The following is a 27,208-nucleotide window of genomic DNA, read 5'->3' on the forward strand; positions in this document are numbered from 1 at the left end:
TAAAGGCAATTTTATAAAAATCATTTTATTTTATTTTAAGGAAAAATGCTGATGAGAGGATATACCGAGTATAAATGTCAGTTAATTGCATTAAAAATTAAATTATTTCCTTTGTTTGAAAAAAATAAAATTTATCAATTTATTTATGTATAACATTAGAATCATTTTAACGCAAGCAAAGCCTTTTGATGAATATTAATTCAATTACGAAATAAATCATATTTTTCAAAATATAGACTGATTCAAGCTTTATGACTCTATTTATTCAATTTAATACTAAAATGTCATATAAATTCGATTTTTATGAACACAGTTCAAAGAAATATGAAAGCTACTGTCGAATATGCTCGACTGTGAAATACCCGGTATCCATAAAAAATATACCAAATAATATACCACAAAAACAAAAACATATACTGGAAGCTTCATTTGGTATATCGATAAAATATACCATAGAGCTCTAAATATACGTATAAAATGAATTTCTACTAAAATGTGAGCCAACTTAATTTATGTTAAACACTTTGTTTGCGTTTTTCATACGACGAAAAATCGAAGAACTCATTTCCATATTATTGTTTTTTATTCTTACATTACTTTAGTTAATTTTAAATCTAATAATTTTATTCTAATTGCAACACAATTCAACTTGCTATTTTTTGCTTGTTATTTTCTATATTATTGTGATTCAACTTTAAACGCTTTGTTTCCATATATTTTTAGACAGTGAAATTTCCTTTTTTCCAATTATTGTTTTGGTTTAAGTATAATTGCACTATTTTATTCAATTTCAAAATTTCATAATTTCATTCTAAATTCAATTTATAGTAACACAATTCAACACTAACTTTATCTAAGTTAAACGCTTTGTTTGCCTTTTTTCTAACGACAAACGACAAACAAAACACAATATATCTCTATGGTATATAAACTTTTCCCCCTCTATGCCCTTTATCGTGAGTACTGTGTGTGCATTGCATGCAATGTTATTGTTACTGTTGTTTATTTTGCATTTGTTGTACAATAATTTATGACTAAAATAGTTAATGAATTGAAAAAATGGCATGTGTCAGCACAGCACATGAAATGTTTTTTATACAAATGTCCCAGGCCTTGTGGTGCCTGGTGACGATGTGTGGCTATTTTCTGCTCCCCCTCCTTCCCCCTTCTCCACTTCATTGACTATTTCAGTCGTTAACTGTTGCTGTTGTTGTTGTTGTTGTTGTTGCTGTGGTGTGTGGTCGCCTGGCTGCCTCTGTGATTGGCAGTTGCATTGATAAGTGCCACCGGGCCATAAAAATGTGCATAGCCCAAAGCCAACACTGTTGCAGTTGATCTATATTCGAGGTGGAACACCCAACTATATATCACGACAAGATATTTATGTAATGGCTAAAAGGCAACACCAAGTTAAGCAACTGCTGGAACAGCCAAGCACCAAAAGATGTGACTAATTTAAAGTTGTACTTGGGAATGATTCACCTTGTACTTTAGGTAATTATTTCGAGTTCTATAAAAGATGTTAACTTCGGTCTTAGTAGCCACAGTTCACTTTCGTCTCTCACAACAATCACAATGCATTTCACTCGCTTGCTTTTGGTTTTGCCACAATTATTGGCCATGTCAAGTGCGCAGACTTCGATTGGTTTGCAAGCGAGCTTAAGTCCGCCTTTAGGCTACTCCAACAAAACAACTCGCACTTTGAATTCCGTTGAAGAAACTACAAAATCTGCTTCGACAGCGACAACAAACATCTTCGAAAGATTCCTAACCAAGTCTACCACACGCTCTTCTGTGGAGAATCCAACGCAGTTTATTGGCAACACAATTAATACAACCACCGAAGGATTGTGGTTCATTAAAACCGCAGTTAATAAGACGTCTGGCACTTTGACTACTCCAGCGACAACAACAAAACGCAGCTTTCAGCCAACTTATTTCAATATCTTAACCAAATACACCACAATTTCAACAGCGCCAACAAAGACCACTGAAATGTCAGCAGCAGCAACAAATACAACAATGATGATACCCACAACAACTAGCACAACAGCAAAGACTACAATGAAGACAACAACTAAAGCAACAACTACAACAACGAAAACTCCTTCAACCACTAGGAAGTCTATTATTTCTACTACAATCAATCATGCAGCGACGCCTCATCACTTCCTGCATTCTGCCCAAAATTTGAGTACTACAACAATCAAAACTATTGCCAAAGCTGAATGGGATCTTGACACAAATGGATCTACGAAGCTAAAGCTACATTTCGCAATGATTTTTGTGGTGCTGACTGTCATTGGAAATTATTGAGCAATCAGCACATACAATGGAAATAATTGAGATAATATTAACAAATTGCTTTGACAAATTAAGCACCATATTTCGAATATAACTTAATCTTCATTTAAATAAATTTTACATTAGTTATGTATATGTAGCCAATAATATTTTAAGATGTATTGAGTTTATATGACATAAATATTTAAATTTTTTATTTAATATAAATTGCCGTAATCATTAACCATTCAAATTTTATTTCATTCTTCTCCTAAATAAGTTTGCAATACTTTATCTTTATAGTTATAATATTTTAAAATTATTTGGCTTTATTACTCATACAAATTTAAACCGTCAAATATGTAAATTGGTAGTTAAAAATAAACTAACTTCCGTTATTCTAATTTTATCATTGCAGTAAATTATTGTTAAGATTGCAATGACTATTTAAAGTTGTAATTAGTTTATTAATGCTAATTATTAATAGTATATTTACATGCTTTTTATCAACCTTTAATAATTTGCAAGAGCCTAATGAGTATCGTTAAAAATGCAATGATTATTATTAACATTTTACTAGCTAACAAGTTAATATAATAAAAAATAAATTTTTAATCTACCTTCGTATTATTTTGAATTATAACCCCTTCCTATATTTAATAGTATTTTATTTATTTAAAACGTATTTATTATCAACTGTGTCATTAAATCTAAAGTTTCTAAACTTACCTTTATATAAATTTAAATTCTATACAAAATTGTTGTTGGTGATCATCCTTTGACGCATTCAAATAATAACTCATCAATAAAACTGTTTTTTGCAGCAAATCCCTTTAAAACTTCAAATTATGACAGCTGATGTAAGCAGAAACCGTGCTAACCGAGTTTTTTAATAGCATTTTGAATTTTTAATGAATATTATATAAATTATGTGCGCTTAATTTCCATGGCATTTTCAATTAAAGCTCTAGCTTACATTCATGCACATTTCCATTATGATTTTCATTATTATTTATACGTTGCGCTTGTGTCGAGGCCGACAAACACACGAACAAAAAAATTGTGATGCAACTTTCGACAAAAAACTGTGACGCACTAAATTGGATTAAGGGAACGTTGTGCATGTAAAAAATTAGCCGAAAAAGAGCTAAATCGATTAAATATACATACCATATAGTAGCTACGTTTTTTGTTTATGGTTTTTTTTTGGCCAGCAGCTGCGTGTATTGTCTATGTATGTGGCATAAAATATGTCACAAACTGTTCATAAATTCATTTAGCGCATAAAATTGGCGCCGGTTGCTTTTCGGTTTTCGCCATTCGGTGTTCGGCGTGTGCAATTGCCAGTGAATTATTTAACATTTAAAAGTGCATTTCATATTTGTTTCGGGGCGACAGACCAAAAACGAAAACCAATCTATCTACATACATATTTATATATGCACATACAAATCTACATACACTCTGAATATACTATTCAGTTATAAGTATTTTATGCACGTTTGCCATTAGTTGGCGCGTGATGTCATCGTCATCGATGGGTGGCAAAAGTTTTTTCTCTTTTTCGGTGGGAGGGGGGAGGAAGGGGAAACAACAAAAGCAACTCGGATTGCTTGTTGAGTGTCAAGTTCAGGGCACGAATTGTGGCAAGTTGCAAGTTGGCTGGCTAAGCGGCCATCAAAATGCTATGCGACGCATGGTACTTGACAGCTGCGTTACGTATACGTCATGTAAGCACAAGAGGCAAACGTCGCGTCGGAGTTGAACACAAAAATCTGTTTATGCCGTGTGGTTGAATTAATACTCTAGCGGTTCAGAATTTATTTAAGCAGACAATATGAATATATTTAGTACAAAAATATAAAATTTACTTTACATCTTTATTATAATTTTAGACGTTTGAGTTGTAGCAAATATTTATTGCTAATTTATGTCTCTTAGTCTTCATCCATTCGCTAAGCCCTTTGGAAGGGTATCAATAAATTTTTGCGCACATCTGTTGCGATTTTCACCTTGTGAAAGTTTGCATTTCCTTTGCCGTTTTCAAACGTCAAGTTCACACACTCTCCTCTTGGCCATGTTGACACAGCTGACGGGCGAAAGCAGCCAACAAATTTGAGCGAAAGAAAAAGAAAATACAGGCACACAAACTCTTAGTGCGCTAGAAAGAGAAAGAGATACACTTCCAACAGCTGCAGCATTTGCAACATGAATTCAACAAAAAAGAAGCAGTCGAAGAAAAGTTGATTCAAAACTTTCCCTAACACACGGCACCAAAAACTTTAGCCAGACGAACTGCCTGCTTCTTTTTCGAGATTTAAAACTAAGCATTTTTATAGAATTTGTAGGAGAAAAATTAAAGAATACAATAAGCAATATAGAAAATAAAACGATAAGTTGTAAAAAGGTTTCCATTTAGTTTCCATGTTAAGCCTGTTTATTTTATTAAAATATATTAAAAAGTCAGTTATTTTTAAATTCAATATTAATTCAATAGAAGAAGGGGGCTAACACAATTCAATTCACAAAATATATTTGGAATTTTAGTGAGTGAAATTCAATTATTGAATTTAAAAATTTAAAAATTTTTGTAAACCAGTCTTCTTCTGTCTTGAGTCAAGAATTATATATAGAACATATAATTGAACGCAATAGAAAAAGCACATGGATACTTCTTATTATTTTGTTTCTCATAATTTTATTAATTTCAAATTATTCTTTTTATTGTTTCTCATAATTGTATTCATTTTAAACTGTATTTCATTGGCAACTCATCCATGGAATTAAAAATTTGACAATACGCTAGATTTGTTCTTTCTGCTGTGACGCACTTTCTTCCTCTTGTCCTTATTGGCCTTCCTTGATGTTGCCGCAGTCGTTGAGCCCAAAGTGGTGGAAGGTTTCAAAGTTGTGGTGCTGAGAGCATCACTCTTAAGGGTCTCAAAAGCCATATTATCGAAGCTCACAAAGGGCACGTCCATTAACTTGGATTCATCCTCTGTGGACTTCACATAGATCGACAGGACGCTCTCATAAGGAATAGCTTCAGCTATTATAAAGCTCAAAGCAAACATAACAATAACTTTAAGAAGCTTCATGATTTGTTTGAAACTTTTGCTACTTGAAAATCAAACTGTGCTAAGAACTGGCAAATCTTTCTATTTATAGCAAATATTAGGGAATGTTTGTTTTAAATTAATCTATTTTCTGTACTGAAGCAAGTGCAAGCGATTAATGAAAACAGTTGAAGAATCGAAAACAGTTGAAGTGCTAAAAACAGTTGTCCATAATCGCAAGGTGAATTAAAGTGTTGCTCAGTTGGACTATAAAAGCTGCGTCTACTCGCAATTGGAATTCAGTTTGCAGTGAACATTTCTTTCGATAGAGTTCCAATGAAGACTACATTAAAAATGCATCTTTTACCAGTCTTGGCACTCTTTCTTGTATTGACTGTTGCATTTGTGGCAGCAGAAGCAAAAGCTGAGCCCGAAGCTGAGCCACGTGCCGAACCTGTTGCATTGGCTGAGCCAGTTTTGCCAGAAAATTCCGAGCTGAAGAGAGCAACAAAGCCAAAAGGCACAACAACAATGTCGCCAAAGGATCTGTTTTTAATGCACGCTCAGCAATCGACAACTAGAAAACGTGCAACTCGCAAACCAAGTTCTGTTCGAACAACAACTACAACAACAACAACAACCACGACTCCCGCACCTGAAACAACAACTGAAGCAGCGGCCGTTAAGACTACGGCTAAGCCCAAAGGCAAGTCTAAGGCCAAGCCCAAGCCTAAAGGTCGCGCCAAGCCAAAGCCCAAGGCCAAGCAGACCAAGGATCAAGGCAAAGACTCTGTGGAACAGGGCAAGCAGAACAAAGATCAGGCCAAAAACGATAAGACTCAGAACTGCAATAAGCCAAATCAAAAGGGAAATCGCAAAGCACGTGCCGAATGCAAACATGGTCATCAAAACAATACAACTCCAATCGTGGATACGTCTGGCAATGAGCAAGTTACTGCAACTACACCATCAGCAACAACTGCTGCGAATCCTGCAGCTGCTTCAGCTTCTCCAGTTACTGCAGACGCTGTCAGAACTTTGACCACAGCTGCTTTAGTCCCGGAGAGAAGCGATGAGTCCAACATGGAAATGGCTGCCAATAAACCAATTCCAATCGCTACACTCGTTGATAATCCAGCTGCAACCGTCACACTGCTCGATAATGGCACTTTGAAGGAGGTTAGAACCAAGGCTGATCTCATTGCACTTGACAGCATTAATGGCACCAATGATGATGGCTATGTTCAGCCTAAATAATCAGGCAATCATATAAACATCATTTATTATGTATACGCAATTTCGTGCAAGCTGCAAATTTAATAAAGATATTCCTTATGAATTATTTGAATTCATTTACTAATTACGAATTAAGAAGTATTTTAGTTTTAATAAGTCAGAAAACTACAGTCGAGTGTGCTCAACCGTTACCCATTTTTAACAAAAGTAAAACATTCTGATATTGTTATTTAAATATTCCGAATTAATATGCAGGAAAATACTAAAATATACAGAAGGCTATGTTTGGTATATCTATATATAGTACTATGCTTAAAGTGTACCATTGGGTACAATATATACCAGATTTTAAACGAAATTTATTATGAAAATATACGATTCGGTTCAACACATACCAGATTGTTAAGAAAATATTGCGATATTAATCTTAAAATATACTTAAAATATACCATTGGGTACAATATATACCAGACTTAAAATCGAAACTATGTTGAAAACTTATCAATGGTTTCGATATTGACGAGATTGTTAACAAAAACATTGCGGTATTATTCTCAAATTATACTGAATAAACAGACTGAAAAAATACTAAAACATACGGAAGGCAATGCTTAGTAAATTGATATATTATTGAAAATATACCATATTATCAACTAAATCATCTAAGATTTGTCTGCAGCAGCCGCTTTAAATATTTTAATGCATTTTCTAATTAGAAATACCGTTCATTAACTTCAATTCACATGCACACAGAAAATTATGTTTTATGCTAGTGAATTGCCAAGAGCTCAACTGATTTTGTGCATTTGCAATGAATTCAAATTTGAGAAATTTATATTCAAACAGAAACAGGAGGCTTTTTGAAAAGCATAATTGTCGATGCTCATTAGCATTAAAACGCAATTAGGGTCAATTAAAACACTTGAAATGTCCAAAATGTACAAGTGAAGCGAAATCCATTGATAATAAACATGCAATGGCCTCGACATGGATATAAACATGGAACATGGAAGCGAGGAACATTGGTATAGAAAACGCCAAATGCAAAAATGCCAACTGAAAATGCAAACATTTTCTAAATGTAATGCACAACGTTGAAACTGAAATTCAGATAACACAAACACACATTCAGTGGGAAAAAGGAGGACGAAAAAAACGTTAATAAATGCTGTAACGTGGCCATAATTTCCAGTTACTTTTCTAATCTGCTGATAATATTAGAGGCCATAAATTTTCGCTTGCTTTCATAAATTGTTCGTGCATAAATTCTTGCGCTGAAATCTCTGCGTTCCTCTCTCTCACTCTTTCCTCACTCTCCCTCTGGCTTTTTTTGTGTTTTTTTTTAAGCAGTGAAAATATTGTTTGGTCCTGCAGCAGCTTTTCAAATATTCATTCATGCAAATTCATTAACGTATTTTTTTTTGTTTGGCGTCGCGTTATGAATGCAAAGGCTGCACATTGAACAGACAGCAAAAAGAATATTACGTATACGTATTGTATATTACGTATACGTTACCACAGCCAAAGATACAGTGCCCGGCTATGTAAAGTGGTTTGTTTTCGTTTTTTATGGCCGCTGCAGACGATTGAGTTTTCTTCATTTTGTTTGTATGTTTGTGTTTTCTGGTCGACCGCCATTTTCCACGTAGGCAACTCTTAAGTATCGCGGAAAATGTGTGTGGCGAAAGTAAATTTCGCAAAAAATAAAACATTCTCCAACTTCTATGCTTTCTACTGCCATGGTTCTCACTCCTTTTGCTGTTATTAAAAATACAACGTAGTAAATTAAAAAACTGCAGCAGAGATGCGCGAAAGAAAAGCGGAAAAATATTAGAAAAAAATCGCAACAAAAGCCGGTGAAAAAGTTGCCGTCTGGACCGCCTTGGTTGCGGTTTTTCCTTTTTCCCCTTTACAGCTCTTTTTCTCTCTTGCAGCAGCTTCGTTTTTATTTGCATTTACCCGTTTGGTTTTGCGTTTCGTTTAGGTTAACGTTTTCGCTTTTATTTCTATTTTGTTTTGTGTTTTTGTTGTGTTCTGCTTTCCGCGCGCGCATTTGCCGCTTTTTTAATTTCTCAACAAGCTTTTTGACGTCAAAATAAGCGTAATATTTAGTTGTACTCTCGGCAAGAGGCAAAAGAAGTGGCCAAAAAAAAAAAACAAGAAAAAAAAGAAAACAAGAAGAAAATTATGCTTAGCAATGCGGAAGTAAGCATATTATTTCGCTATTTTTACTACTCTCTCTCTTCCTCTCTCTCACCGGGTTTTTCTTTCCTATTTTGTTCGCTTTTGTTGCTGTCGCTGTACATTTTAATTATGCAAGTGAAAATGTAAATTTCCGTGAAGTGTAATAAGCATAGTTGAAATTTTTGCGTCTTTGTTTACGAACTGCTTTTGATTATTTCAAAAATGAAGTGCAACCCGAAACAAAATAAAACAAACCTGAAAAAAATACTAGGGAAATGAACTCGTCGTTGAGTTGTTGAAATTTGCATAAATAATATCTTTAAATTAACTAACAAAAAATATATTTTCTCTTCTCTCTTTTTGCAGGTGAGTTGTTGCCAGTGAAAAATCTGCATAAGTAAGTGCCAAAAAATACGAGACTTTAATTGAGCAACTGAAATTTTGTGATCAATATAAAGTGAAATAAATGGATTCATTTACCAATTTAATTGAATTTCAATATTATTGAATTCAGTCAGATTCAGCAATACATAACTTGAATAAAGAAAATCAGTATTCAGTGCGAAGCAATGGCAAAATCAAAGCTATTACTAATTGTTTATATGAATTAAATTGCCAACTTTAATTTTATTGTACAGAATCTGCAAAAGTCGTTTTTATTTCTATCGTAAATAAACGATTACCACAAGTCCATAAATTGGTTTATAGTTGGAAATGCTTGTAAATTGTGCACAGAATGGTTTATAACATTTTTAAAAACCTTTTCAATATTATTAACTGTCAGACGGCGCGCAGGCCGAAAATGATGCCACAAAAATGTGAAGACGAAGGCAAAGGCGAATGCTAAAGAGAAAGCGAAGTCAGGCGATTGAGATAAATATCGTGCATAAATATCATAAAAGAAAGTGCCATAAAAACGCGCAGATTATCTAAGAATATGGCTAAGGATAAGGTTGGAGGGAAGGAGAGACAAACTTTGAGTTTACAGATATCAGCGACAGTTTATCTCTGGGCAATTCTTGTGGTGAAAAGACAGCAAAGGAAAGTGAGCGGGAAAAGCAGAGGGAAAGGCCATGTCAAGGCATTATGAAAAATGTAGCACGCCTAAAAATATGTTCGAGCAGCGAAAATGCAAAGCAATTTAGCGTAAAAAGGCAGCAGCAGAGAAAGTGATAGAGAATGAGAGGTTGGGGAGACGGAGGGGAAGGAGGCAACGGTTTTGAGGCAAAGGCAAAGGCAAATTTCGAGTCAGCCTGGTGGAAATGTTGGTCGATTGTTGCCTGTGCGGAATGCCTTTGTGGCGTGAAGGCTTTCAAATCAAATGAGTGGGCACAATGTGGGCATCATATGAGCAGAGAGGAATTGGGGGAGGGGAAAGCATTCCATTCGCTGAGAGAGGAGAAGGGGGAGGAAGATTGTCATGTCGAGGCACGACGCACGCCCAAACTAATTTATTACTTTAATTCGCGTTCAAAGTGGCTGCCGTTTGTCTGCTTCCTGTTTTACAATTTCTGTTGAGTGCCAAGTTATAAATGATGCGTCATTCAGGACTTAGCCAGCCAGCTCTCTATCCCTCCTTCCTCCTTCGTCTGCCCTCTCACTCTCTCTATATCATATTATGCGGCAGCACGGTGTCGTAAATCGCTTTTCAAATGCTGCATCTATTGGCATTTTGTTGTAACATGTGGGTGAGAGAGAAAGAGAGAGAGGGGGGAAAGCAGGCATTTGATTTTTATCAGTTTTGTGGCATCATCTAACCCAGTTTCCATTCTGTTGAACTAACCTTGTAAGCGTACACAAATTTATGTGTATGCAGGCTATAAAAAATAAGAGCGAAGAGAAGGCGATTCGCCTCCGCTTTCTATTCTACTGTCTGCGTCTTTGTGTGCGCTGCGTTTGCTGTGATTTATTGCATACTTCTTGGCGGATTTTGCTGTTTTGTACTACAGTTTTCTCTTTTTTCGTCTCTCGTTTTTTGAGAGTTGATATTTTATTTTATTTCTTTCCCATACTGACTTTGGCAAGCTGCAAAAGGCTTAAAGAGATTGCTAGTTTGTAATACGGAATGTAGCCATGTGTGCGTCTGTATTATTGGTCTTGATTTACTGTTTGTTGTGATTTAAAAGTTCTCGCTTTGTGTGTGGGAGTTGCAAAATAAAGACGTCTTTTCATGAACATTCGAAAGCATAAAACAGGATTTTCAAATTGCTCTGTCACTGCTGCTCAAAGGCAGACCTTAAATTGCACAAATAATCTCTGAGCAATAGATAATAATTTTATGAGATTAACAACAAACAAATGGTTGTTAATGCTGATTTTTTGTTACCTTTTGATTGCACATTATTTGACTTTAAACATATATTAAGCAGTTTTCAATCTTGTTCAATATTTTGCATTGTTTTGGAAATGATTTTTACAAATTATGAGTATATGATATTAAATCATTTCTAAGACAGGAATATACTTGTTTAATATTTAAAACTCAGTTGAATATAATATCTATCTTTTAAGATTTATTTCTTATATTATTTGCATTAAGTTTCTCTCACATTCTTTTCATTATAGATTTATTTCTTTATATATATTATACATTATTTTAGTGCAAAGATAAAAATGTTTAAAGAACTCGCTTCTTTTGCTTTCTTTCGACATAACGAATTTAATACTTTTCCTTTAAAAAAAAGTCTCCCATTGCGTGTATTACAGCGCAAACTGTTATGATATTACACACTTAGTGTCTCAACAACGAGTTTGTGTAATCCTATTGATGGTTAAAGCGTATGTCATGGATGCGGAATTGAAGTGCTCGCTCGGCTTGGCTCGGCTGAATGACTGCACTCTTCAGAGTTTGGTTAAGTCCCTCGTGTCGTATGTGTAATATCAGTATAAACAAAATCTAATGCAAATATCACTTGAACTGTCACCTTACGCCCCATCACACACATTTCGCAGCCCATCCGCAAGCTGCGCTCTAGACCAATAACCACTTAACACGTACACGACATCGTCGTCGTTCTCTCGATGTCCTTGCCATCCTTGTGCCATCAAAAGCGCAAACAGCAGCCGAGTACAGCAAAAACGTCGACGCTCCAATAACAATCATACGCCCCATTGTGCAGCGCCAGAATGAAAACAACGTAGAAAGGAAAAAAGAATAACAAGAAAAGCAGGAAAAGAAGAAAACTGAAATCAAATTTTCAACCTTCATTAAACGCTTTGTTGACACGGGAGCAGCAACTTTAAACAGGTTGCTCGTTGCCCTTGTGTCTACTTGCAACTTTCTGCTGCTGTTGCTGCTGCTTCAGTTGCTGCTGCCTCAGCAGCCTTTGCTCCTGCTGCCACCGCTGCTGCTGCTTAACACTTTTTATCATTTAATCCTGCGGCCACAACAGGACAATGCCAAAGCGTCTGATGTTTGCGCTGAAGCCAAGCGAGCGGCGGCAGCGTCGTAATAAATTTTAAGGACATTAAATTTGTTAACAGCAATTTAACTATTAACGACAGGCAAAGGCAAAAAGGGATACTCTTCGAGCTAGCAGCGCAGTGTAAAAAATGCACTGCTGAAAATCGAATGGCTTCAACTTTTCAATATATAAGAACATTGAACACAACAAATACATGGAATATACATTTATTTATCAATCATTCATTTTAATTGTTGTTGTTTAATTTAATTTTTATTTGTATTTAAAATCAATATATTTCAAAAAATTTCTAATAAAAATGTTTATATTATTATAAATTATAATCAGCCATTTGTAAATATCATGTATATTATTTAAATCAAGTGTTCAACTTCGATGATATTTAATTCTGTACAAATTAATAGAGAAATTAAAAAAATATGTAAATAACTAAGACAAAGGAAATGTGCTTTTAGGTATCAAGCTCTATATAACATATTTTTATTTATTTACTTAATTATGTTTACTAAATTGAATGAAAACATTTTAAATATCTTAATAATAATAACATCAAATTTATTATCAATTTTTTTAAATTATATTTCAATAAGTATATAATTTAGTTTTTTTTGTAAAAGTTTCAAAATATTCAAGTAGTTGATTGATGACAAATTACATATATTTGAAAAGCATGATTATTCATTTATTAAACTCCTCTATCTTAACACTAAGTAGGAATAATATTATTTATTTTTTTATCAGTTCTGAAAAACGTGTAATTATATAAAACTAGATTTACATACAAAATATACTTGATCTTAAATTATCTTAAATAAATAATTAAATTTTTGTTAACTAACATTTTTGCCTTTTTAGTTACCCAATTTGTCGTAAGTAGATTTTTGTCAGTGTAGTCAACTCATCCATTAACGAGGATTACCTCCATTTCCTCCATCTCCAGCAGCAGTTCCATCAACATCTGCTCTCTGCTGCCTCATTTTCTTCCGCCTGAGCTTGGCCAAGAAACGCGCTCAGCATGCGAGTGCGAGTGCGAGTATGTGGAATTTTAATTCGATGCAAAAGGCGGAAGCAGTCAACCAAAGCAGCAGCAGCAGCGGCAGAAGGAGAAGCCTGGACGGAAGTGGGTTAAAAGCAACGCACACACACACGCATAGTAACACAAACACGGACAGACATGTATGCAGATATTTGTCTACTGTCTGCTCTCTCTCTCTCGCTCTATTTTTGCTCCTCTTTCTCTCTCTCTCTCTATTTTGCTTTCGATATCTCGGTAGTTGTACTTTGTGGCTGCTGCTGCCATCTTGTAAGCCATAATATCGATTAAGGATTATGATAATGATTGTGTGCTTAAGTTGTAATTGCAAAACTCAAACAGCTACCGATGCACACACACATACATAGCAGAGGTTAGACACACACACATACACATACTGAGTGGGCGCATGGGGCGTATGGGTTATATGGAGTGTTTGGTGTATGAGGTTTGTTGTCGCGCAGGTTTATATGCATGAATAAGTCGTGAAGATTGATTAGGAATTTGTGTCATGGTATTAATGCCGTTGCTGCTCGCCGCTGTTGTTTAACTTGTTATTCTTGTTGTTGTTGCTATTGTCGCTTATAATTGCTCAATGTCGCGTTGTCGTTGTCAGCCTCATGAAAACATAATACACACTCATACAAACACACACAGTCTCCTCATTCACTCGCGTCGATGGTAGCCGGAAAATCCGCTTTTTGGTTAATTTGACAGCAGCTCAAATTTGGTAACTCGCACATGATGCTCCAATGTCCTGTTTCCTTGCTGTCGCTGCCTTCTGCTTATTGTCTGCTGCGTTTTAATAATTTATAGTTAATTGACTGTTGACTAAATAACGATTAGCTCTAATTTTCTGTCTATTAGCGCTGCAATGGCAAATTGCGAAACTGATTTGCTGCAATTGTTGAGAAGATCAGTTGTAACGAGAAGTTTAATACTCGTATAATATCAAAATTCGATTTGAGTATTACTTTCAATAGAAGTGTTTGACAAAATAAAAATATTTTATAATTGATTTAAAATTTGCTTTGTACACGATCGCAAATATTAAATTACTGGTCAATTAGTGTACTTAAAAATGTCTCGTCACTCGTTACTATCTTTTTACTCGCTACTTTCAATTCTTTATTGCGTCTTCATCAAACATTTTTCTCATTGCATTTAATTCATTTTAGTTCACACATAATTTACTGTCTTTGTTTTCTATTCGCTACTTTAACTCGTTAGTCTTTTAGGTGACTAAATTACTACTCGTTACTTTCTCGTCTTATTAACTCGCTTCATTCATGTTGTTTTCCGCTGGTTTTATAAAATTTTACACTACTCAACATTTTTGCGGTTTCAAATTTTAATTCTTCACTTTTTCAACTCCAACTCTCTGCGCTATGAACTTACTCGTTACCAATTAGTGTTGTCAACGTGGAGATAGTTTCGAAAATGTCCGGGATTTTCGCATTTCTCCAACAATTCTCAACATGGTTTCACCATTTATGCAACTTTTCTTACTCCTCAAAGGCTTTTAGCAACGTTTTTTCTCTGGGTTTTTGTTTCGTTTGTTTGATTTTGTGGCTTTTAGTTATAAACAAAAAAGCAGCCACCAACTGACAGCTTCTTTTGTCACTTTTTGCTTGGCTTTGGGGCACGCGTGAAGAACGAACCACGGGGAATGCAGCACACACACTCACAACGGAAAAAAGCCGGAAACTTTGTTGCTAAACAGACAAACAAATAGATATGAATTTACGTCGCTTCTCTGCAGTTTTTTGCCCCACTTTTCCCCTAGTTGGCTTTAGAATAAATATATATGTATGTATTTTTTGTGTTGATTCCATTTCCATTTCGCTGTTGCATTGTTTTTCATTAGGCATTAAAAATTGTTTTCTCTGTGTTCGTCGACTTAACGCAGCATTTTCATTTTTCCGATGATGCAAAGAATTACGTGTAGAACTGTCTTTCTCTCTCTTTTTCTTTGGTTGCATGTCAGGCTAATGCATGCCCCATGCGCTTGTTGAAGTTGCACTTCTCTGTGTTTTTTTTTTTTTGCTCCCCTCGCTGCTGTTTTGTTTCCTCTTTTGCTCGCAGTTGGCAGCTGTCTGGATGGCTTAGAGGATGATGCCAGAAGCTCTTAGCGGTAATTAGATGCAGGATAAGGCATGTAAATTTTGTTAACAGCCCGTTGCGCTAATTTGTGGCAGCTAAGAGCAAAAGAGTTCTGCCACATGTGCTGATTCCTCGGAGATTAGAAATTATAAACTTAACTTCTATGTGCGCGGGCATATCTAAAGTTTTTCCGCCTGTCCATGCCCCTGGGAGTAGCATTTCCTTTGCATAATTTGCATAAGTTGACTCATTTTTAACAGTGTTAATATTTATGCGAGTTTCCCGTTTAAAAGACACTTTGATAAGCTGGGATTTTAGTTGGCCTCTAATGTTATTAGTTTAATGTGGAACTTATGAGCTGAGACCGAAGTGTTGTTAGAGTACAATTGTAAAATTACTTTTTTTGAGTGCTTAAAATATTATATATGTTCAAAATATATCACAAAGAAATACAATACATACCTTTAAGCTGATTTTATTGCACATTTTTGTATCACGATTAATACCTTATTAATATGTTTAATCAGCTTCCAAAAAATGTAGGAAATAAGTAAATATTTTGATTAGCCTCGAATGTTATTAGTTTTAGGTCTCAAATGTGATTTATAGTTTCATGTGAAGCTTTATTATGAGCTGAGATGAATGTGCTGCATTACATACATTAAAGATTTAACTATGTTAACAGTTTTCCATTTTATGAGGATTATTAAAAAAAAAAACATTACATTTCCTGAAACTTCTTTCGAAAGAATCTATTTATTTATTATTTTTATTTATATTATTATATGAAATAGTTCCTCTACATTTTTATTTAGCATTGGCCTAAATTCTTATTCTCAAAATGCTTAACTTACTTTTGACAACATATTCCGCTAAACTGCTAAAAAACGGGTCACACATAAATAACATAAATTATTTGAAGCGGCCTTCATATGTTTGCATCACGATTACCTAATAAACTGAAAAGAAGTATAGCGAAACAAAGCTGCTGCTGCTGTGCCAAGGTCCCAAATGTCCAACAAGCGTTGAGTTATTTAAAAAGCGGTTACAATGTCTTTGGACTGAGTACAGTGAGGCGTCCCTAAATGCCAGCACGTGCTTGACATACGGCAAATTATATCGATTGCCACAAAAGCTAAGCGTGAGTGAGCAAAAAAGACAGAGATATAACTAGAAAGAGAGGAGGAGAGAGAGGAAGAGGAGATTGTGCTGCGGGCACCTAGCAGAGGACACCTTCGAGCTTTAAAAGGTAACTCGACAGAGCGAGCTTAAATAAATAAAATTTCGAAATTTATATTTTTTGTTGCCAGCCAGCAAAAAATGAAGAGAAAAAGAATCCGTGGCACAATTCAGACTGAGAATTCGGAATGCGCGTTGAATTCTAAAAGCAGAATCAGCTTAGATGATAAAATATCGCATAAAAAATATTTGCTTTATGTGTGCGCGCCGAAATTTCCCACTTGATGTTCCTTTTATTTTTTTGTCATCTTCCTTTTTTTTTATTTTTTGGTGATGCGTCGCGAGCATTTAGCAGGTTCGCAAAAGGTAAAATTCCACCACCAAACCAAGTGGAAAGAGAAAGGAGAAAGGGGGAGGCGAGGGCGTGTGTCTGTGAGTGTGCAAATATTATGCTATTTCCGGGCAAAGTGGTTTCTGATAGTCATCCAAGCCAACAACTTCTCCTCCTTCTCCTTCTCATTCCCATTCTCGTTGTCGTCTGTGGGCGCTCTTCAAAATATCGATTTATGTCTTGAGTTGAGCCGCAAAGAGTTTTTCAGCTCTTTGTTTGTTTTTCATACTGCGAAATTCAAATGTGCCTGGATTAGACCCGGAGACAGAGACAGAGGCAGACGCTGCCTTCAGAGCTTCAGTATCAAATCGATTGATAGCCAAATCATTCGCTTCACTTTTTTCCAGCATTCTACTTAACTTTTGGCAGCACGTAATGTTTTTGCGAGCATTTGCTAATTTGCTCAATATGCTGAAGGCTTGCAGCCATTTAGCGACTGCCGAGTGCATCTTTTTTCGCATTATAGAAACTACATTTTAATACTCCATTCCGAATGCCAGGCACGTGTCGACTTTTAAAAACTTTCCTCGCCAAATTGCCAGCAAAATGGCCAAAAAGTATTAAGTGCAACAAACAAAAAAAAACTACAACTACAAAAAAAAAACTTTAAAAAAGATCAAAAAGTGGTCAATAAATGCTCTCTAAGCGTGATATGATGTGAACAACTGGGTAAAAAAGTGGCAAAAAATTTGCTAATATATAAATTCAATAATATTAAATTACTCAACATTTTTAGACGTTAATAAATTATAATGAATAAATACAATTACCGACTAGCAGTAATATGACAAAGGCATAAAAATGTTGCTTCATTTTTTGAGAATAAATATATATAATTTGTGGCATTTAATTTTAGGTTACTGAAATAAAACATCAAATAAAATCAATTCAATATTTTTAAGTTTTTGCATTTACAATTAATATAAAGCAAGTAAACATAGCAGATTTGGTGATGAATCAAAAAAACGAAAACATTACAGAAGTCTTGGAAATTCTAAATATTTACTTAAAGCAACTTTGAATACAAATATAGCTAAATGTATTTTAAAAGTATACTCTATATACTAAATTATATTAATTTCACAGTCTTCTTAGCTGTCAGTTCTATTTAATCTAAAGAGCAACGTGTTGTCTCACGATTTGCGAATACCCTAACATCTGTGGGGCATAATACCACCTATTTGCACATATCCCCATAGCCAAAATGATGGCAATTGCAGAAGCAAAAGCAGTAGCAACAAACTGGTTGAGGAGAATAAGAAGCAGATGCTGAACAAGGACAACAACCGTTGACTAGGACGATGATGATGCTCAACGCCAGCGACTTTGTGCTGTGCACATTTTTATCACGTATTTCTAATTAGCACATGAAATGCGCCACTGAGCCCGGAAGCAAAGCACCAGAGCCAGCTGCTGTTTCTATATTTCAGCTAAGAGACTTGCCAAGTGGGAAAGGGAAGAGAAGGGGAAAAGGGGAGAGTGCCAATGGCGAGAGAGGGAAACATAAAGGGGGCTGAAGTTGAAGCTGCAACGCAACTGCGGCACACGCCAAATAATATCAACGTCATTTTGCAATTTTTGACATTAAACTGAGAAGAGTCACAGAGAAAGAGAGAAAGAGACTTAGAGAGAGGGAGAATTGAAGAGAGAGCGAAAGAGTGAGAAAGTGGAGTGAATGAACCGTTGGCGATGGCGTTGAACGGGACGTGCTTTAACGCCTGTCTTCCAGCTTTCAAGTTTGTTTAACCCATGCAAGCGGCGACTGTTTGCCGACAGAGGATCAAGTTTGAGTTGCCGAAGCCCTGGCACGTGTTTGCCACACTCGAGGCATGCCACATGGCAGCAGCAGCAGCAGCAACTTCTCAGTTCAATCCTAGAGAATTTAAAGAGCTTTGCCTCTTTCTCTCTGTTTAATTGACCCACAAAATGCGAAATTGTCGCCCATCAATTTGCATTGATTTTATTTAACAAATAAGTCAACAAAATAAATTATGCAACGCTTGGATAAAAGCAAACATTTATTTTTTATTTGCACAACATTTCAACTGCAATTCAGTATTCAGAACTCTTCTTACTCCCCACTGCGACTCACTGACTTTTTCTCTCTTTTCTGCCTCTTTTCTGGCTGCATGTGTTGTGTATGTGCATAAAAAACAATTGGCTTTTTGCATAAATAAATTATTTTGGCAAAAATTTCGACTGCCTGTCACGTGTTGCTGTTGCTGTTCCTGTAACTGTTACTCTTGCTGTTTCTGTAGCTGTTGCTGTAACTGTTGCAGTAACTGTGACAGATGATGTCAAACTCTTCGTGTCGACAGTTCTTGCAACTGCCTTGCAAAAAACTTTAAAGCACGCAAATTTAATTAGACCCCAGGCAGAAATATTATTTTAAATGTGTTGCAAATTGCTGAAAACAAAATAAAATAATAAAAAAAATTAATAAAATATAACAAAAATAATTGAAAGTTGAATTGCTGAACATAAGTTTCAAAAGAAAATCGTCATTGCTTTACTTCTTTTTAGTTTCACAACTTATTCTACTTAAAAATGTAAGAAATAATATTGAGTGGCCGAATTACGTTGATTTGAATTGATAAAGAATTATTATTAACATATTGACATACATAGGTATTCATTTTAATTATTTAAAGATTCCACAATAGAGCATCAAAGTAAGATGGAATTATCTTTAAAACTCTTAGTTGATAGTAGCCGAAATATAATGCTTATATTATAGCAACATATACCTCATATAACATAGTAGTCACAACAAATGGTATGATAGATTTATATATAAAATACCCTATATTACATAAAAATATAGCAGAAAATTAGCAAATTGTTGCAATTACTTATATGAAATTTAAATGTTTACAAAAAACTGTTTGCAAACAGATCGACTGTGAAATACTTGCTACCCATTTTTAATGAAATGAAAATAGTGCATTATTATTCTTAAAATGTTCCAATTCCCAAGGCTAAATTTAATGTATTGACACAGAACTGCATTCAAAATATACTATAGAGTGCAAAATATACCAAATTGCTAGCCAAAGCAACTAAGACCCGTAGTAAGAAGGCATTTTTCCACATACAAAATTATTTCTTAAATAACTTCTACAATCGCAACCAAATTCAGGAATTATTTAGACTTTAAATATTATTGTTGATACCAATTTTCGAGACTCCAGCTTGACACTTGCTTTTTGATTATTGTGCTTTACTGGCAAACATGCAATCTTTTATTGCTTCTTAGATTTTAGTTGCCATCTAAGCAAAACTTTTTCTAATTCGCTAATAATTTTTGGTAAACTTGTTAAGCAAGTTGAGATGAATTTTAAATAAATAATGATGCACAGGGTATCCACAAGTCTCCCTTAGAGTCCTCCTTCATGTGATCAACATAGCCATCATCAGTTTAATCAATGTGTGTACACATAATTATGAAAAGTGCAAATTTTGTTTGTGTGCGAGAAAATTCTGCATAATTTCACCTGTTTTACAGAGACACGCAGTCCGAAAATTGAATGTGTCCCAAATTTAGTGTAGCACACTTTTCATCAGAACATTTTCCAATTGGCTGAGCTGATGCTGATGCTGCTATGCTGTGTTGTGTTATATTTGTTATTGTTGCTGTTGCTGCAGTTTTCCACACCATCAATTCCAAATCAATCAATGTCATTTCCCTATAAATCATGCACATAAATAAAGGTGTACAGCAAAGTTTTGTTAACACACACACACACACACACACATAGACTGGCTCACACATACATATGCATCAGCAGCAGCTGCTGCATTATATATTATTAATAATAATGCGTCCCATGTGAAGATGTGTGTATGTGTGTGTCGACTATTTCCATTTTAAAAGCAGCAAAACTTTGTCTATCAAGATTTCCACTGAGTTTTTCCTAGCTGTCTGTGGATAAGTCGATGTGTGTGTGTGTGTTTGGGTGTGACGCATTTTCAATTAGTTTCAATGGCACTCAACACGTGGCGCCACACGGTTGCCTGTGCCAAATGTATCAACGTCATGCTGAAGACGCAAAAAGGCTTGATAGTCGGCAAATAGATTGGCAATAAATGCACCATTAAATCGGCTCCATTGTGGCCAGAGAAGAGAGCGCGGGGCGAGAAGAGAGACCAGCGGAAGAACTTGCAGCGAGTGTTCATGTCATTTCTTGCCAACTTTTGCATGAATAATGAGTTTAAAAATAAAAGAGACGAACGAGAAAAAGAGAGAGAAACCGAGCAGCAATTGTCTGGAGGAAATATTATGGCATAAAGCTCTTAATTTTGCATGAGCTCTGCAATTTGAAGTTTCCGCAAAAGAAAATAGTTTTCCATTGGTGTCAAAGGTGGCCCGGTGATAAGTGCGATAAGCGAACGTGAAATCAATCACTGCTAGTTGAAATTAAAGCAAAAGAAAACTCGATAAACAAAGTAAAGGAAGAGGAGCAAATTTGAATACAAAGTGAGATCTTGGCAGCATTAAATAGCAAAGTGAGCCGTGATTGAAGAGTAGCAGTAATATATTGAAGAATCTGGTAATGAATGAAGTCACCATATTTTGTCCATTTTTTATACTTTTTTCTGTCCATATATTTGTGGTCTATATGGGTTATTCTCTAGCGGATTTTGACACGTGCGAAATTATTTACATGAAACAATTTTAAAAATAAGAAAAGGCTATTCTTATAGATTCTAGATTCGCACTGTATTTAGAGTAAAGATTGCTTTTAAGAACTTTTTATGTTTTATTATAAAACATTCAAATTCAAATATGATTCTCTTTAGATATTTTCGACAGAGATCTATCCTTATTTTATTAAATAACTTGCTTTTTTCTAAAGTAACATATCTAACAACACTTGCTTTTATATATCTACATAGTTCTATTTTTCATAATATATCTTTCTTCTCCAATTGTCTCCTCTAATTTATAGTATCTCTTTAGTTGCATATCAATGTACATATTTATTTTATGACCACTTTGATGGCCATTTGCCTTTAAACGTTTCGGTTTTGCAGCTGCTGCACTCATAACTAGTTTGTTTTTAAGCTGACGCTTAATTAATTAACCTTTTAAAAGTGCGAGAAGTGCGCTTGTTTGCTTTAAATTCATTTTGTAATTTGGCCAACATATTTATGTAGAATTTCATGGCACTGCGCAAACAATTTCAACTTTTATTTTTATGCTTCAAAATGTGCTTTTAATTAAATTTTTCGTGGGCCAAAACTAAAAAGCGAAATACATGAAACAACTGCAAACACGTGAGTAAAACGAGTGTGTGAGTGTGAATTCCGAGTGTATGTATGTGAGTGTGTGTGTGTGTGCTCTAGTATGTATGTGTGTGAGTGACTATGTATTTAAGGGCAACTCGAAGCACATAAACGCAAAGCGAACTGTGTTTTTTAAGTGTGCATTGCAAGTTATTTTTTTCCATGGTTTAATTTTGTATTTTTTTATAGAGTAGTTTAAGGGAAAAATAATTGAAAATGAATGAGCAAACCTGTTCCAAATAACAATATCATCGGAAAATGAGTGTAAACTGGAATACTTCGAATTGCCATGCGAAACACGTTTGTTAATAACTAGAATAAAATGTTTCTTTGTAAATTTCACACTGCAGATCAACTTGGCAATCATTTAAAAAATGCACATAATATCGACACATTGACGCCATCGTCACTGTTGTTGTTGCTGTTGTTATTGTTGTTCTGATACCAGATTCTGTGCCTATTTGCATGAATCGGTTTACTCTCCTTTTCAGCCTCGCAGTGGGAGAGATGCAAACAATATATGCATTTAAATGGCGAGGCATGCATTTAATAGCCGTGCAGTTATTTAAAGTGAAAAATCGCTGGACAAAAGTCAACAATAACAAAAAATGCGCTTTTATTTTTATGGAAAATATTATGCAACACTCGCTGAAAAACTAGAAAACTGAATGCAGGTTTGTTGAGGGGAAAGAACTGAAAACAATAAGAGTAAGCCAACTGACTCGGAGTGATTATGATTGACTGAGGGGATATTAACATTTAGAGGGTCATTTGGGTTTCCAATAATTATCAATTGTTGAATTTTTGTATTTGTATTTAAACTTATATTGAAATATTGAAAAAAAAAGTAAATTATCAACACAGTATTTCTTCTTATAATAGATCGAATATATCGGTAAATGGATTAAAGACTTTTAGTTTATGAATTTTAGAGCAGACTTCAATAACTTTGTATTTTTAGGATATAGATGGGATATTACTACAATATTAAAATATAATAAAATCATTTACCCTGAAGAAAAGTATAAAAGTAAAGTGAATAATTTAGGTACCATTTAATATCATTGGATTTAATGAACCATCTATACAATATTTCTATATTACTCAACTATTAAAAGAGTTGAAGAAAACATCTTTGTATTAATTTTCTTGTGATACTAAAGAAATTGGGTTAAAAATAACTTTCTGCACTTCTGTCCTAAAACGAAAATCCATATTTTGTTTGCCAATTTTCTGTCAAACATCTAAAGACTCCTTGCACTTTTTACCTACAAAATTATTGCATTTTCATAGCACAATCTAATGCAAATTCAAACTTTCTTTCAGTCTCAACCACAAAGAAACTTCATTATTAGTACTTTTATTTAAGGTATATAACTACTGTGACCAATATGATCCACTGAACCTCTTCTGGGCCCACAACAACAACATCTTTCTTAAGTAATAAAATAATATTAAAAATCATATTCAGTATCTGCATATTCGTAGCTAATTTCAAACAATTGTTTAAAGAAATGTACATGAAGCAAAATTTCAATGAATTTGTCATTGTCACAGTTTAAAGTGTCAACCAAAAGAGAAAAGAAGGAAAAACTGCTTAGCTGTGAAAGTTTAGAGCTGGTACAATAATGGCCAGCTACAGTGCACATTCCACGGTTCACATTCGCCGTTCGGTTTTTGGGCGGGACGACGACGGTTAATAAAATATGAGAAGTTTCCTGTTGCTGAGCTTCCGGGCAAAACGAGTCGCGTAGTAGGACGGTCAAAAACAACACGCATCGTGTGGGAAAATGAACCCGAAAACACAACACGCACTGACTGAGCCAAAGGCATAAAAACAGTAAAGAGAGACCGAGTAGAGAGATAAGCGAGACGAAGGAATGTGTCAAAAAGGAGCTGAGAAAAAAAACCGCCAACGCAACCCAAAAAAGTATGCAATAAAATAATGAAAATCTAAGCAAAACTTTTTGCAATTAAGCGACATTTTTATTGCTTCCTCAATGAGAAAGACACCGACGAGAGAGATAAAGAGAGAGAGAGAGAGAGTGAAAGACGAAGAGTGGGTGAAAGCGTGAGGGAAAACGTTGATGGCGTTACAAATTTTTATTACATTTTCTTGCCATTTCGCGCAGCTTTTCATTGACAAGCGGCAAAAAGGAGCCCAAAACTTTTGTCCTTTTTATTTTTCCTGTCCATGTTACATGCACTCTTCTGTGTTGTCCTTTTTTTCTTGTTTGCTGTGCAGCTTGTCACTTGTGTTAGGCTATTGTTGTTAGTCCCAACTAGCCAACTGAGCCTTTTGACGGCGTGTGAATCTGTTCAGGACACACTCCGTTTTTTTTCGTGTTTAATTTGCGCAAAGTGCTCATTAAATGGCTGTGAAGTTTCAATTTCAATTGCACGCCTTCTACTGCCTGCCTGCTATATTAATTAAATTAGTTCACAAATACTTTTTGAACAAAAAAAGAATGGAAGCACAACAAGTTGCAGAAGATACAAGCTCAGGGGCAGCTGTCGCAGTCGATTAATTTACATTTGATTCATGTTGAGTTCGGGTTCAAGGTTCGCTCACACAAATTGCGCACAAATTGGCCAGACACTTGGCCAAATTTAATAAAGCAAAGTTTTGCGTTTGAACTTTAAAAAGAATTTCAATATCGAAAAATCGTTTCACAACAAATTGGGCGCGTGGCGAGCATGTTAATGGCAAACGATAAAATCGAATTCATTAAATATTTCTGCCGAGCTGTTTAAATCATTTTTTGTTTGCAGCTCCAAGAATGTGGCCCAAATCAAACAAGTTGTGAAGTGTTGAGTATTAAAATCAGAGTTGCACAGGAAAGTGTTTTGAGATTTTTTTGAGGTTGTTGACATTTGATTTGAAAGAAAATTTGGTAAAGATATTAGTCTCTTAATACTAAGCTAAGGCTTACTTAAATCTTCGTTCGTTTTAGGCAAGCTATTTATAGAGTTTTTCAACGTTGTATTCCAAGACTCTGCCCTTGTAAAAAAAACCATTAAGAGGTTGTTGACATTTCATTTAAAAGTAAGTTTCTAGCCAAATATTTTGACGAGAAATAAGATAAGAGAAATTTCTCAATTCAAACCCAAATCCTGTTCTTTTGAGAAAGCTATTTATAGCCTTTTTGAACGAAGTATTACAAAGCTTTGGTCTTGAACTGCGGTTTAATTTGTAGGAGAAGTGACAAAAGGCGATACATGGAATCTCTCATTTCTAGCCAAAGACATTCTTAAATGTTGTTTTTTTGAGCTAGCTATTTATAACAAGTAAGAAAGTTACAGTCGAGTGCGCTCGACTGTGAGATACCCGCTACCCATTTTTAATAAAGGCAAAATATTGCGGTATCATTTTCAAAATATACCGAAAATACTAAAAATACTAAAAATATACCAAATGGTATGTTTAGTATATCGATATAGTACACCATTCAAAATATACCATAGACGGCACAATGTGCCAAATTGTCGGCCAAAGCAACTCAGACCCCTAGTAAGTAATCGTTTTTGCCCATACAAAACTATTTCTTTCCACAATTTTTATCTGATCGCAACCAAATTTTCAGGAATCATAACTACTACAGTAATTATTGTATATACCAAAATTCCCAACTCTAGCTTTTAAATTAGGCTTGTTATTCGATTTTTTTGATTTGCAGGGGCGGAAGTGGGCGTGGCAAAAATTTAAAACAAACTTGATCTGCGTGCAATCATAACAAATGCTGTCGAAAAAATTATAGCTCTATCTCTTATAGTCTCTGAGATCTAGGTGTTCATACGGACGGACGGACAGGCACACAGACACACAGACGGACAGACGGACATGGCTAGATAGTCTCGGCTGTTGATTCTGATCAAGAATATATATACTTTATAGGGTCGGAGATGCCTCCTTCTACCTGTTACATACATTTCCTGCCGGCACAAAGTTATTATACCCTTCTACCCTATGGGTAGCGGGTATAAAAATGTTTGACTAAGAATTCTTCAAACAATGCGCTTTCACTTAAATTTCTTATTGTACTAAAATGTAATTTTGGGTTATTGACATTTGAATTGAATGTAAATTTCTAGGTGATAAATTTAAGAGTCGAATTATGAAGAGAGAAATCTGTTAATATTAATTGAATTTGAATATTCCTCTTTTGAGCCAGCTCTTTGAACGAATTTTTCCAAAGAATTATTAGATTCAACTTAAGCTTGTATGCCAAGATATTTGAGGTTACTGACATTTGAGTGGAATCGATTTTACTAGTTGATGAATTCAAAGGGAAAAATACAATACGTGGAATCTTATAAATCTGACCTGAAGCCTATTTAAATCTTCTTATTTTGAGCTAGCTATTTATAGACTTGATGGGCGAAGAATTCCTAGAATAATTCGCTTAAATTCCGCTTAAATTTCTTCACATTATTCCTTAAATTTCGTTCCCTGATCTTATAGACTTCAGTCCATTAAAGCACTTGAACAAAATCAATAGCTAAGCTGGTTGTACATCGAAGCAGACTAGAAACGAACTGAATCGAGGAAGGTATTAAACGTGTTTGGTACATAAATATAATTTGGCCGTTGTCGTTGTCGTTACTTCAATGTAACAACACACAAAAACTGCGCTTTCACTTCCGCTTCCGGTGTTTAGCCACACTTTGCCGAGCACTGAACTTCGTCCAAGTTGGACTTGGGATTGGGATTGGGTGAGGGCTTGAGTTTGCCTAGTGAATGTGTCTGGCAACGGTCTAAACGATTATCAGCTGAATAAAATGAACGGCACATGAAATCCCGTTAGTTAGTTAGCAGAGTGTTCCTCACGCACAGTTGCAACAACAACCAATAGCAACAACAACAACAACGACGAAGGCGAAGTGACCAAAAAGGGTTACAAAACAAAAGCCAAACCCCAAAACAAACGGCATAAAAACGTCTGAAATAACTTCCGTTGCTGTGGCACGCACACACGAAAGAGTGGCGCAAGAAGAGGTGGTGGGAAGGGGGAAGGGAGGGGAGGGGAAAGGG

At 35.1% G+C, this 27,208-nt stretch overlaps 2 protein-coding genes across 2 annotated transcripts in view; both read left to right on the forward strand.

The window, feature by feature from the left end:
- The window catches only part of LOC117569553 (hemicentin-1), a 232,156-nt gene that overhangs the window by 60,889 nt on the left and 144,059 nt on the right, over positions 1 to 27,208 (forward strand). The gene's annotated exons all lie outside the window — the stretch shown is intronic.
- LOC127565403 (zinc metalloproteinase nas-14-like) lies at positions 5,871 to 6,596 on the forward strand. The gene has a single exon (XM_052003576.1). The coding sequence runs from the start codon at positions 5,871 to 5,873 to the stop codon at positions 6,594 to 6,596; it is 726 nt and encodes a 241-aa protein (XP_051859536.1).

This window comes from Drosophila albomicans, chromosome 3 (genome assembly GCF_009650485.2).
Source record: "Drosophila albomicans strain 15112-1751.03 chromosome 3, ASM965048v2, whole genome shotgun sequence".
In the NCBI taxonomy this organism is placed as follows: domain Eukaryota; kingdom Metazoa; phylum Arthropoda; class Insecta; order Diptera; family Drosophilidae; genus Drosophila; species Drosophila albomicans.